The sequence below is a fragment of the Rhinopithecus bieti genome, unplaced genomic scaffold (assembly GCF_001698545.2).
Source record: "Rhinopithecus bieti isolate Rb0 unplaced genomic scaffold, ASM169854v2 scaffold_76, whole genome shotgun sequence".
Classification (NCBI taxonomy): Eukaryota; Metazoa; Chordata; class Mammalia; order Primates; family Cercopithecidae; genus Rhinopithecus; species Rhinopithecus bieti.
Window position 1 is genome coordinate 2,865,302 of NW_016803343.1, and position 15,187 is coordinate 2,880,488.

The 15,187-nt window shown below is 39.3% G+C and overlaps 1 protein-coding gene across 2 annotated transcripts in view; it reads left to right on the top strand.

The window, feature by feature from the left end:
• The window catches only part of PEX5L (peroxisomal biogenesis factor 5 like), a 186,139-nt gene that overhangs the window by 99,945 nt on the left and 71,007 nt on the right, over positions 1-15,187 (top strand). For both annotated transcript variants that reach the window (XM_017877125.1, XM_017877118.1), the window contains exon 7: positions 261-357. In XM_017877125.1, the coding sequence (XP_017732614.1) occupies positions 261-357 (97 nt within the window). The remainder of the gene's footprint in view (positions 1-260; positions 358-15,187) is intronic.

Consider the following 15,187-nt stretch of genomic DNA (forward strand, 5'->3'; position numbering starts at 1 on the left):
CTGCATTTATTGACTTTTGCCCATAATTGAACTGAATTTTTAATCAAAGATAATAACACCTAGCACATTGTAGTCTCTTACATTCTGAAAGTGGCCATTATAATAGAAATACATGAAACTTATCTTTATCATCAGAATTTTGATGAGAGCTTTGACATCATGGCTTTCAATGATCCAAATTACCTCGGTTTCTTGACTGGATTTATAGCTTAATTTTGTTTCTAGATATACATTTAATTTCCTTAATGCATCCCTTATAGGTCCTCAGAGCACAGATCTCAACCAGAATTGAGTGGTGGAAAAAGCGCCCTCAACTCTGAGTCGGCTTCAGAGTTGGAATTAGTGGCTCCAGCTCAGGTAACAAAACTGATTATTCAATGAACACATCTTTTCCTATATATAACATACAGCATAAATGTTTTATTTTCATTTTGTACAAAAAGTTTGAAGTATACTTTATACATTGTGTTTCATGTGCTGTTTCATTCAGTAGCTATCTCAATGCTTAAAATAGCTGAAATATAGGTATATATATGTATATCTACACATTTGGCTGGAAAATGTGTTAATGAATTCACTGTGTACTTAGCACTTTTTCCTTGTTCTATCATTTACTGTTCTATTATTTTGTAATACAAAATCTGTTCTACTCTATTATTAGCACTATTTATATAACAGAACTCAATGGAGAGGAAATTACATCTTGAGTGTTCATTCACATCTATGCCCTGTGGAACGTACTACACATTGGTACCCTGACTGTCATATTAAAATGAATGTCATACTGAGAAATATATTATTATAGTATTAGGAGTCATGATGATGATAATAAGAGCTACTATTTGTGAGTGCCACTAAGTATCAGGGACTTTACATATGTTTTTTAAGTGTTATATGTAATACTCAAATAATCCTGTGAATTATTATTAACCTCACTTTAAAGATACTCTTTAGTCTCAGTGACATCAAACACATTTTCCTGGGACACTCAACTAATTCACTGGTGGAAGTAGGGTGTGAACCAGGTCTGTCTGTCCATTACTTGAACCTTAAGTCCAGTTTAACTAGCTGTTTTATAACTAGTTATCTCCTGTGATTAAGACCATATTTCGGCCGGGCACGGTGGCTCATGCCTGTAATTCCAGCACTTTGGGAGGCTGAGGCAGGTGGATCATGAGGTCAGGAGATCAAGAGCATCCTGGCTAACACGGTGAAACCCCGTCTCTACTGAAAACACAAAAAATTAGCCGGGCGTGGTGGCGGGCACCTGTAGCCCCAGCTACTCGGGAGGCTGAGGCAGGAGAATGGCGTGAACCCAGCAGGCGGAGCTTGCAGTGAGCCGAGACCGTGCCACTGCACTACAGCCTGGGCAACAGAGTGAGACTCCATCTCAAAAAAAAAAAAAGACATATCTCCTATGATTCTAAGAAAGCCAAAGTCAGTCTCAATCTTTTCATTCCCTTGAACACTTTTAAAGGCCTTGATCTAAACCACAAAGGTATCATAAGGTGTGTGCATCCAAGTTCATGCATTCTACAATCCAGTTGAGATGAGACTCAGTGTTTAAGCAAAATAAGTGTAATAAAATGAGCAACAGAAATTTTCTTGAGCTTACTATATGTTGAAACCAAAAGAGGAAATATACTATCTGAGGTGAAATAAAGAGATAATTATAATAATAGCAGATATTATTGAGTGCTATGATAAGGACTTCCTACATATTAACTCGTTTTTTTTTCTGTTAAATAACTGGATCAGATAAGTTCAATTTTATAGACAGTAAAACTAAGATACAATGAGCTGAAGAAACTTGTCTGTGGACCCACAACTAGTAAGTGGCAGAGAGAGGGAGGACACAGACAGAGGAAATCTTCAGCAAATAGAAGGCCTCTAGCAGCTTTTCTAAGCCACCCGCAGCGCCCCCTACAAACACCTGAGCCTCCACAAGGGAGGACCATTACTGATCCCAGATCTTAGCTGGAAAACAAGTCCACTGACTTCCTGAACAAATAGCCCTGCAAACCTCAATGAATTGTAAATGTAGCATCAAAAGGTAGTTTTTTCCTTTGTGCTCACTCTAAATGTATTTTTTAAAAGAAAATGTATAGCACTTACTATATCAGAAAAACATTTCTTGATAAGTACAGTAGAGATATAGGCTCAGCTAAAGTGATCGGTACTGTTTCATAAACTGGAATTCTTGGAACAATTTAATGTAGCAATAAAACGTTTGTTTCTAAAGCCGGTGAGACTTGGCACAGGTAGGCTGTTCTACAAGGAGCTGAGGTGGAAAATCAGCTGGTGTCCCTGGTTGCCATAGAGACCCAGGATACATTTATCTTATTATTCCAATGACTGCTACTCTCCTGCTCGTTGTCTGATTTCATCCCACCAAATTGTCCTTCCTCTTACCCATCAGTACACTTTACATTAGACAAAGTACTTTAGAAAATTTTCTCAAGACGATATTGTCTCCAAAACATAGTTTAAAATGCACATGAGAGTTTTCTATCTGGACAAATCTTAATGAATCCTTTTAGAGAGTTATCAATTATTTGTAAATAACTTACTCTTTATTTGTTTTTTAAAAAACATTGCATGTTTACTTATGCAGATTTGCCCAGACTAAGGAAATTCATAATCTCCTAGTTTTAATTTCAGCCTATGGTTAAATTAGGAAGATTTCATGAATTTGGGACTAATAGATCGGAAACACCAAGTCACTCAGACAGCAAGAGAATAACCTGATCAATCTACTTGTAATAAAAACAAAATATGTTAAAAGAAAAATCTCACTGTGCACAGTGACTCACGCCTGTAATCCCAGCACTTTGGTAGGCCAAGGCAGGTAGATCACTTGAACCCAGGAGTTTGAGATCAGCCTGGAATACATAGCAAAACCCTGTCTCTATAAAAAACACAAAAATTAGCCGGGCATGATAGCACAAGCCTGTAGTCCCAGCTCCTCAAGAGGCTGAGGTAGGAGGATGACCATGCCTGGGAGGCAGAGGCTACAGTGAGCTAAGATTGAGCCACTGCACTCCAGCCTGGGAGACAGAGGAAGACCCTGTCTCAAAAAAAGAAAAACCTTAGCCAAATTAAATTTAACAGAGTAACTAAGCAAAGAACAATTCACAAATCAAGCAGCCTCCTGAGCCAGAGTAGGCTCAGAAAGACTCCAGTGAAGCTACAGGAAGGAAGATTTACAGAAAGTAAAAGGAAAGTGATGTTCTGAAAACTAAAGTGAGGAACAGAAACAGCTGTATTGGTTGCAGCTTGGCATTTGCCTTATTTGAACACGGTTTGAACAATTGCCCCCCTTTGATCAGCCAAAACTGTGTGATTGGCACAGGAGTAGGTTACAGTTTGTTTACACCTCCATTTAGTCTATGGTTCACTGTGTACAGAGAAATCTTCAGGCTGAACTTAAAATATGTAAGGCGTTGATTTAACAATATACTGTTAAAAGCATAACAATATATTGTCTTTTAATATATGAACTATTTATACAGATAAAATCATGAAGGTGGTATAAAATTCACCTTAAAAGTATAACTCAGATGGGGCCAGGTGTGGTGGCTCACCTGTGTAATCCCAGCATTTTGGGAGGCCAAGGTGGGTGGATTACTTGAGGTCAGGAGTTCAAAACCAGCCTAGGTCACATGGTGAAACCCCGTCTCTACTAAAAATACAAAAATTAGCCAGGCCTGGTGGCACATGCCTATAGTCCCAGCTACTCAGGAGGCTGAGGCATGAAAATTGCTTGAACCCAGGAGGCAGAGGTTGCAGTGAGCCAAGATTGTACCACTGCATTCCAGCCTGGGTGACAGAGCGAGACTCAGCCAAAAAAAAAAAGGTATCACTCAGATGGTTCCCAGGAAAATCAAGGAGATGTTTTCTTCTCTCTCAAGCCAACATAAATTATCTAAGGCAGTGACCCGACAGGTGAAGACCTATTTACAAAATTCCTTTAAAAGTTGTATTTCAGAATCACAAAGAAAATGGAAGTACACAATGTGAATAACTAATGATTTCAAATTTTCTTTGTAAGACGAGGAAAAGGAAAAATATAGTCTAGCCTCTTTCAAATAGTGTTTTGAATGCTGTAGGGATAAAAGGAACTTTCTTTCCACCTCTGGAAGTTTTGATTTGCGTCTACAAAACAAACTGATTAACAGGAGAAAAGGCATGCCAACAGATTGATGTGGAAGCATGCAGAGACTCACACAAAGTATGAAACTCAGAGAAGGGCCGGATGCTTGGAGTCTAAATATCCTCTTCATAGAGGAGAGAGAAGTAGGGAATGATGGTACTTTTAGAGGAAGAGTAAATGATTTTTAGGGGAAATGAAGGGGCCTGAAGAACAGACAATAGCCTTGTAACTGTAATAGGTTCATCACCCAGTGCAAGTCGGTTAGCCAAGACACCAAGTTGCAACAGAGAAAGAGGTTTGATCATAGTGTCACAAAACAAGGAGATGGGAGGAAACCTCAAATCCATCTCCCCGAGGAGTTTGGGGCTAGAGTTTTTACGGGTCTTGGAGTGGGCAGAAGTGTGGAGATCATTAACTGGTTGAAGAGTACAGGGTGAAGCTATTGGACAGAGAGATGAAGAAGCTGTGTTCTCATGCTGATCCCATTCCTCTGTGGGGGTCTTCAAACTGGTTGCTGGAATTCAGGGTCTGAAAAACACCTTAATGATCCTTAAACAGAAGCCCTGTGATTTGAATGTCAGAGATCCTGTCTGTAGGAACAATGAGGATATAAATGGTCTGTATCTACTGCTATGTGACTTTTAGCCACAAGAAAATGAGACAAAGTGCAGCCTTATTAATGCTTAATTATCACCATATTTCTGTCCAGAATCTGGCATGCAATTCTTGTCAACCCTGTGGGGGCAGTTTCAGCCTGGTGTAAGGTTCATCTGACTGCCCTTCGATCAGCCAAAACTCCATGATTTGCGCAACAGTAGATTACAGTCTGTTTACATTTCCATTTAGGTTAGAGCTCACTATGTACAGAGAAATCTTTAGGCTGAACTTAAAATATGTAAGAAGTTGATTTATATAGATGTCTATATATAACAAAAGCCATATTGGGAAGGCTGATCTTTACCATGTGTTATAATCCATATTTCATTCTCAATCCTAAACCAGCAAGTCTGGGCACACTGCTAAACTGCAGAAAAGTTTCAGGATCTTTAACGGAGTTGGTGCGGTGTCAACTCTAGTGTTCCTTCCTGGGAGTTAATCTTCTCAGATAAGATTGCATTTCTTCTGGGAACTTTAGAGAAAGTCCCTACCTGTGCTTCAGGGGAGGCAGAGGGGCAAGAGACAGGGGAATGGGAGAAGGTCAGAGACACTTTGGTTCTGAGGCTGCCTCTTTAGCTCAAAGTACCTGGCATGTCCAAGTACCATGTTTTAGGGTACCATTTTCTGAGCCCCAAAATACACTAATCAGGGTGACTGGAGATTATAATACATTATATAATCTCTGTATTTTTAAGAATAAAGTTTCTTGCCACTTACCCAAACTGTGTAACTAATATTCCCTAGAGTTAATTGTTTTAAAATTCATATATCCCGAAAATTAGAAAACACTTGAAGAATTAAGAAAAACACAGAATGTAATATAAAATTACCTTTCTCCACAAATAGGTTAAGATAGTGATTAGTGAGGCAAAAGAGAAATAATTCAGCTTCTGCTGGAGGCCTTTTTGGATTTGGACACTTGGAAGGGTAACTCCAAGACAGGCTCTTGCAGACCTCAGTTAGATTTTACTGGGCTGTGCAGCAGCCAGCTCTCCAAGTGCCAAGTCACAATTTTGTAACTCACTGATTTTGCTGACTTTGGCACAGCAAATGCTTCCATTCATATAGTCTTAATTCCAAACCAGAATAATTTAAATTTTGGCAAAATATTATTAAATTAATATTTAATTTAATAAATTAAATTTTGGCCTTTGACCAAAGCCCTTGGTCCCCTAAAGGTTCGCTGAAAAATCACTGACATGAGGCAGATTGATTAATAGGAGAAAAGGCATACAAATATTCTTAATGTGTAGACACAGGAGCCCTCAAAACGAAGACTCAACCCCCCATTGAGGTACAGAAGCTTATATACCATCTTGAGGTTGCAGAGAGAATATGGGCTCATAGCATGGCCAAAAACAGGTTTTGGTTGCAGGACGGGTTATGGGAGGGAGAAAGGAAGAGGCTTGGCTAACAAAGGGGGCCTTTTTATATAGATGAAACCTCTGGCAGGTAGGAGTCTCAGAGAGGATAGCTGGTAAATGTTTCCTTTCAGTCCTTTAAAGGTGTCACTCTGAGTTAATCTTTCCTAGATCTGGGCAAAGGAAGTGCTGGTTGCATTAATACAGATTCTCTACAGATCTACAGATGCTAATTTCCCAACAAAAGACAGCTTTGCAGGGCCACTTCAGATTACGTCAAAGAAATATATTTTGGAGTAAAACATTTTGATTTCCTTCAGTCCCAAACCAGAGCAATTTAAACCTTAAGTGCAGGTATGTTTTCTAAATTTCTAAAGGAGTAATGTAAAAGGAAATGTATGTTAGTAGCTGTTATTTATCACATACCTACTTCTTATGTGTAATGTGAGATTATATTTTTATATATTATTTGGAATTCTTACAATAACTTTGGGAGTATTATAATCCTCATTTCACAGAAGAAAAATACATCTTAGAGAGCAAAATTTTCCCCAGGTGACACAGCTAAAGAGGAGAGGATCCAGGATTCAAGTCAATCCATTAGCTCCTAAAGCCTTTGTTATGGGGCTGGGCACGGTGAATCATGCCCATAATCTTGGCACTTTGGGAGGCCGAGGCAGGCAGATCTTCGAGCTCAGGAGTTCAAGACCAGCCTGGGCAACATGGTGAAACCTCATCTCTGAAAATAAATAAATAAACAAACAAACAAATAAATAAATAAATAAAGTCTTTGTTTTTAACTACAGACCACCTCCTATCAGCCACATCCTGCTTACCCACCAGAGATAATTCATAATTTCCCTTCTCACTGCAAACTCTAATTATTCCTTACTTTTACAAGGTTGATATGAGTTAAGTAATTTTAAAGAATGTGTATCACTTTATTCCAGAATCTTTGTAAAACAAATTAGGATTGTCATCTGATTTCAGGCCATACACAATTTTGTGCCTTCCTCTCCCAAAATGATTCTCAAGCCCTTACTTTTAGAAGTATTGATGGCTTCCGTTTCATTCCATTTCAGTTCAACAAATGTGCTTGAATGTCTACTCTCCACAAGGCAAGGAAAAAGTTGGAAAGATGAGTTAGACTAAAGCTGAGATCTTTGTGTCTAACAAAAACAATTAGATACACTATCAATATTAATAATTTTGCTTGCTGGAATACAGCACAGGAGCCACTTCAACATGGCTTTTTCTCTCCAGGCCACACACAGTGAGTGATTAATGAGGAGGGAATGAAACAAAGATGGAAGTAAGGAAGAAAGAAAGAAGGCAGACAGGTAGGAAGGAAATCTGAAAGACCACTTCCAGCACAGTAGGAAATCTGTACACAGTACATTCTCAAATATTTGTGGAAGTGGAAAAATTAGGGATCCTAACAAAAAAGGAAAACAACTAATCAAATTTAACAATGTGGAAGTAGCAGCTGAAGTTAATTAAATGGCAGGGAAAAAAATACCCAAAATTTTATTCTGTATCATTTTTAAAACTAGTTTCAATAATAGTTTTTAGTTTTGCCCAATAATAGACTGTTCACAAATCGTCACTTATTTGCCTCAATGTTCTGCAACATAGAATTTCGTAGTTAAAGGGAGATGAGGACTATACGATGCCATGCCTTGTAAAAGCTGTAGGAATTGGCTCCTTTACATACAAGGGACAGTTTTTTGTGTGTGTTTTCTTTTCTTTCTTTCTTTTTTTTTTTTTTTTTTTTTTTTTTGAGACAGAGTCTTGCTCTGTCGCCCAGGCTGGAGGGCAGTGGCTCGATCTCGACTCACTGCAACATCTGCCTCCTGGGTTCAAGCAATTCTCCTGCGTCAGCCTCCTGAGTAGCTGGGATTACGGGCGCCAGCCACCACGCCTGGCTGATTTTTTGTATTTTTAGTAGAGACAGGGTTTTGCCATGTTGCCCAGGCTGGTTTCAAACTCCTAAGCTCAGGCAATTTGCCCCCCTCGGCCTCCCAAAGTGCTGGGATTACAGGCATGAGCCACTGCGCCCGGCCGTGTGTACTTTCAATGACAAATGTTTGTTGACTGTTTAAGAAAAAAAAAATCCTGAGTATTTCAACGAGGAAAGTGTTTAAATGATCTATTCTAGTATAAGACTCCAACTAGTCTCCGCCAACCACTAAACAAAAGTACTCTAAAAGTCACACCTGATAGGCACTAACCAGAAAGATAATAGTGAAAGCAAAGTTGTATTGAGTACATTCAATGTCCTATGTATGGTGTATTTACATGAATTGTTGTAATCAGTCCTTATAGGGACTCAACATGCGAACGTACACTTTGCAGATGAAAATAAGTGATTTGTCCAAGGTCACCAGGTAGTAGTAAATGGTAAACCAGGATTTGGCCTCAGGCAGTCTGACTCCAGCGTATGCTTTTAATGACCATGTTATTCTGTCACTCAAGGTCTGCTAGTTGTTATATTTTTCTTTTCTACAGTTAAACAGATTCCTTTTTCTCCTCCAGCAATAATATAAAGGCAAATGTATGAGAAGCTATTAACAATGGTCATTGTGGTTAGCCAACAGAGTTTTGCTAGAACAACTACAGCCACAAATATAGTAATTTTCAAATTATAATTTTGATCACAATCATAATTTTGAATAAAGAAAATAAAACACAGCATTCCTTTAAAATTTTTTTTAAATTCTTTCTTCACTTTCTTTACCTAGTGCTTATCATTCAGAACAATCAGCCGTCTTCTTTGGAGAGTGCAATATCCTACAATCCAATTAGGTTAAACCAATTAAAATACCATTTGTAAACCCAAAGTGTTTCCAGGAGCTTGCTAGAGCTGTGGAGTATTTTTCAAAATCATGCAAAGGAGAAAAGAAATGCCTACATTAGAGCACATTTGTGAACTATATACGCGTAATGCCAATATCCAGATCAGAGGCTTTCTGTGTAGTTCCCTAGCCCAGCACGATCAGTATTACCTGAGAACTTGTTAGACATGCAGATTCTGGGCCTTACCTCAGACCTACTGAATCAGAGTCCCTCGGAGTGGGGCCTAGCAATCTGCATTTTAACAAGGCCTTCCAGTGATTCTGATGCCCACAAAGGTTTGGAAATCACTGTGCTGTCAAAACAACTGCAACTCAAATTTACGAGTGTAATGTGTAGTTGTTTTGTTTACCATACCTTTATTTAAGTGCTAAGCAATATAACCAGTTTATAAGCATTACTTTGATATGTGTGTGTGTGTGTGTGTGTGTATATATATATATCTTCCCACAGCTTTTGCCTATGATTAAATTTTTTAAAAATGTTTGCATTGAAAGGAAGGCTGATCTTTACTGTATGTTATAATCTGTATTTCATTCTCAATCGTGAACCAGTATGTCTAAGCACACTGCTAAGTGGCAGAAAAGTTTCAGGATCTTAGCAGCATACTAATCACAGTTTGAAAACTGCCTCTGCTTACCTTCAGTGTCTACTGATCTTTGATGGCATTTATCTTATACTTCCTTGGGCAAAAGAAATGGGTTCAAAATGTGACATAGATAACACTCGTCTTAATGATAATCTAAGGCCTTCCTAAAAAAAATAACACTTCCCGGCCGGGCGCGGTGGCTCAAGCCTGTAATCCCAGCACTTTGGGAGGCCGAGACGGGCGGATCACGAGGTCAGGAGATCGAGACCATCCTGGCTAACACTGTGAAACCCCGTCTCTACTAAAATACAAAACTAGCCGGGCGAGGTGGCGGGCGCCTGTAGTCCCAGCTACTCCGGAGGCTGAGGCAGGAGAATGGCGTAAACCCGGGAGGCGGAGCTTGCAGTGAGCTAAGATCTGGCCACTGCAGTCCAGTCCGGGCGACAGAGCGAGACTCCGCCTCAAAAAAAAATAAAATAAAATAAAAAATAACACTTCCCTAAACAGTAATTGTACTATGAAAATAAAATTTCATTTACACAGTAAGATTCTGTTTGCACTTGTTGTTTTAAGTAGTAAAGAGAAGATGAACTGTAAGCCTAGAATTCGGAGAGATTTTTCTCTTCTTCCAGTGCCCTTTGCATCCTGTGACATGCGGTGCAGCTGGTGCACGAAACACTGTTGAAGGAAGGAAGCCAGGGATGGTAATGGAGTCCTGTTAGGTCAGGCTTCACAGGAAAGTCAGGTTGTATCTTACTGGTGAGAAGTGCCTGCTAAGAAAAGGACTTGCCTTGGGACAAAAATATTAGTGCTTTCACTTTCTTCTGCTGCCATTCCTCGGTCATTCATGGCATTATACAAATGCACAAAGATTTTTTCTTTTTTATTAATTCATTTTTTACTGACAAATTATAATTTTATATATTTATCACATAAAACATGATGTTTTGAAATATATATACTTAGTAAAATGGCTCAGTTGAGCTAATTAACATATGCATTCGCTCACATACTTTTTTTATGGTGAGAGTAGTTAAAATCTACTCTCTTACTGAGTTTCAAAAATATAATACACTGTTATTAACGATAGTTACCATAATGTGCCATAGATCTCTTGAACTTTTTCCTCCTATCTAACTGAAATTTTATATCCTTTGGCCAACATCTCCCAAACCCCTCAACCTTCACCTCCAGCCCCTGGTAACCACCATTCTACTCTGCTTCTATGAGTTCAAGTTTTTTCGATTCCACATGTAAGTGAGATCACATGGTACTTGTCTTTCTGTGCTTGGCATATTTCATTTAACATACTGTCCTCTAGGTTCATTCACGTTGTCACAAATGAGTTTTTCTTTCTTGTATAAGGCTGAATAGCATTCCATCATCTATATATATCACATTTTCCATACTCTTCCTTCCATCGATAGACAGACTGATTATCTGTATCTTGGCTATTGTGAATAATGCTGCAATGAACACAGGAATTAAAATATTGCTTAGACATACTGATTTAATTTCCTTTGGATATTGTATTAGTCCATTTTCCCACTGCTGATAAAGACATACTCGAGACTGGGTAATTTACAAAAGAAAGGTTTAATGGACTTAGAGTTCCACGTGGCTGGAGAGGCCTCACAATCACGGTGAAAGGCAAGGAGGAGCAAGTCATGTCTTACATGGATGACAGCAGGCAAAGAAAGTGCTTGTGCAGGGAAACTCCCCCTTATAATACCATCAGATCCCATGAGACTTATTCACTATCATGAGAGCAGCATGGGAAAGACCTTCCCCCATGATTCAATTACCTCCTACCAGGTCCCTCCCATAACACATGGGAATTCAAGATGAGATTTGGGTGGGGACACAGCCAAACCGTATCAGACATACACCCAGTAGTGGAATTGCTGGATCATGTGGTAGCTCTACTTTTAGTTTATTGAGGACCCTCTTCCTGTTTTTCATAATGGTTGTACTAATTTGTATTTCCACCAATGGTTTACAAGGGTTCTTTTCTCTCCACATCCTCTCCAACACTTATCTTTCATCTTTTTGATAACAGACGTCCTAACAGGTGTGAGGTGATATCTCACTGTGGTTTTAATTTGCATTTCCCTATGATTAGTAACGTTGAACATTTTTTTCATATATCTGTTGGCCATTTGTATGTCTTCTTTTGAGAAATGTCCATTCAGGTCCTTTGTCCATTTTAAAATCAAGTTGTTTTCTTGCTGTTGAGTTGTTTAAGTTCCTTATATATTTTAGGTATTAACCCCTCATCAGATGTGTGGTTAGCAAATATTTTCTCCTATTCTGAGTGTTGTCTCTTTATCGTCTTGATTGTTTCCTTTGCTGTGTGGAAGTTTTTGAGTTTGATATAATCTCACTTGCCTATTTTGCTTTTGTTGCCTATGTTTTTAGTGTCGTATTTTAAAAATTCTTTGCCCAGACCAGTGTCCTGTAGCATTTCCCCAATGTTTTCTTCTGGTAGTTTCATAGTTTCAGGTCTTATATTTAAGTCTTTAATCCATTTTGAGTTGATTTTTTATATAATGTGAGAAAAGGGTCTAATTTCATTGTTTTGCATGTAGATATCCAGTTTTCCAAGAACCATTTATTGAAGACACTATTCTTTCTCCATTGTGTATTCTTGGTACCTTTGCAGAAAAATAATTAACCATAAACACATGGGTTTATTTCTGGGCTCGCTATTCTATTCCATTGGTTTATATGCCTGTTTTTATGCTGTTATCATGCCATTTTGATCACTATAGCTTTGTAATATATTTTGAAGGCAGGTAGTGTGAGCCCTCCAATTTTGTTCTTTTTGCTTAAGATTGCTTTGGCTATTCAAGGTCTCCTGTGAGTCTATACGAATTTTATGATTTTTTTTCTTTATGTGGAAAACATCATGGGAATTTTGATAAGAATTGGGCTGAATCTGTAGATTGCTTTAGGGAGTGTTTGGGAAATTCTTTCAATTCATGATCACAGGATATTTTTTCATTTATTTGCATTTTCTTCAGTTTCTCAGAAAGTTTATTTCTTACCATGTGTCCACACTTGAAATTTTTGTTTGTTAATTAAGGAACCAACAGGAAGACAGTAGAGTTGGTTCCAAAAGCAAAACAATGAGGAACAGAGCTTTATATAGCCAGTTGGGAAATAAATGCCAAAATGAGTTTCCCTAGTTAGGTACAAGATTGGCTAACTTTCTACAAGACAATAAGATATCACCGTTGGAGTTAACATCTCTACTAGGTTACACATCCTAACGACTAAATCCTAACAGATTGTGAACTATCTTCCCCTTTATATTTGTTTATATTTGTTCATCAGATATATTGTAGCCCAAAAGTGTCAGATCAGGGTTGTAGTTGGCTGAATGGTGGCCAGATATAGCAAAATACATGATTAAATTACAGATCTTGGGAGAAGGAGGCTTTCCTGAACTATTTGGGTGGGCCCTAAATGCAACCACATGTACCTTATAAGAGTAAGGCAGACAGAGTTTTGAGAGACAAGAGGAGGCAACGTGGAGTGACACAGTCATAAGTCAAAGAATGCCTGAAGCTACTAGGAATTGGGAGAGGCATGGTGCAGATTCTCCCCCAGATCCTTCAGAGGGAGCGTGGCCTTGCTAATGTCTTGATTTTGGAATTCTAGTCTCTAGAACTTTGAGAGAATAAATTTCTGTCTTTTCAAGGCAACGAGTTTGTGGTAGTTTGTATTTGTTACACCAGTCATAAGAAACTAATACAAGGATCAAGAAGACTTAGAAAATTCTCTATACGATATCAAGAAATCACGCAATCCCAATTTGCCTCTTTCAAAGTTGGGCATACATTTTTCTATCACGAGTTCTTTTGTTTTTGCAATGAGTATAAATTGGCTGCCACAACCCTGGAGTACAAGAAATGTCTTATTATTTTTATTTACTGATATTAAATCTGGCTCTAAGACCCCACTTGCCAGGATGATATGATAGTTGGCTTCACATTTATGTTTCACGTCACCCTCCCTGTGTCAGTGTCTGGGTTAGGAGGAGGTAGTACCTTTCATGGAGCCTAGAGAAGGGAGGCTACTTGTTCATGGTGGCCCATGAGCCTGGCCCACCCAACAGTGAGGCGCTGATGCTCCTGCAAGCCCAGAGGTACCCCACGACCCTTCCCTCTTCTGACCACAGGCACCCCTGTAGGCGCCTCACCCTTGTGCTGCCTGTGGGCCTTGCATTTTCCTAGGCAGCCCCCTCGGGCATTTAGCTGCCATTCCCCATTTCTAAAGCCCAGGCAATAGGACTTTGCTAGCACAGACCTCTGCCACTCCAGATCCAGGACAAAAAACAAGACCCCTCTCAGTCTCCTGTAACTTCCCCCTTAGCCTCCTGGATTGAACAGAAAACATTGATTGAGAACACCTCCTGGGGCTAAGGAGAGAAAATATCTTTAATTCATTCACTCACCTATTCACTGACAGCGTATTTTCAACAATTATTTATTGACTACTTATGGAGCACCCACTACCTGCTAGGAGACACTGAGGATGCAGAAGTATTCCCAGCAAAGAGGAGGAAAAGCAAATTAATGTTTTAATAAATAAATGTTCCACATTTATTAAAGCAAAACACAGACTAACACTGTTGTTTACAGTCATAATTACTTCATTATTGCTTGCAGTCCACAGTATTCTTAGGGCTTCCTTGTTGACTCCTCACTCATGCCATGGCCCCCCAGGGGCAGCTTTTCTGTGTGTTTTCTGTCTTCCTAGCATGGCTGGGTGAGCACAGCCTCCTGGGAGAAGCAGTGTAGAAGAGTGGTTATGAGCATGGCCTTGAAGCACCAGCCTTGCCACTTAACTAGCTGTATAACTTTGGGCAAGCGAATTAAGCTCTCTGTATCTCAACATCATCATCTTGAAAATGGAGTTGATAATACCTACCTCATGAAGTTGTCAAAAGATCAAAATAAATTGTAATACCTAAATTACTTAGAACGGTGTCTGGTAGTACTATCATGTCACAATAGAAGAGGGGTCCCCTTCAGGACCAACAATGGTAGAGAAACGAATGAAGAGCAGCTGAGCTATATGGAGGGCAAGTGCTGTGTGAAGAGGAAAGTTTTGCTGTAGAACAGTCGTTTTCAAACCATGACTGCTTTTCAGAATTACCAGAGAAGCTTTTCAAACATCCAAGCCCCACCCCCAGTTTCTTATTTAATCGGTTGGGCGGGGGCCCAGGCCTGTTCAAGTAATTACTGTGGAAAGTCAGGGATGAGCATCACTACTACAGAGCAATCTAAACACATACCAAGAAATCACCCTGCCTACCCCACCTGCACTCTATAATAAAAGGGACCGGGGAAATTCATGTCAAGCCCCTCTCCTCCTACTCCCCAAGGCCTAGCTGTGTCTCAGAGCATGCCGCATCCTGCAGCCCTTAGGCATATGTGGGCACTCATCCCTTGTCAGGCCCTGTGCTGGGCATGGGTAGTACAAAAGATACCAAACAAGATTCTTATCCTCATGGATCCACTGGTAGAACAGAGAGATAGACCAAAAAAAAGCAAAAAAAAAAAAAAA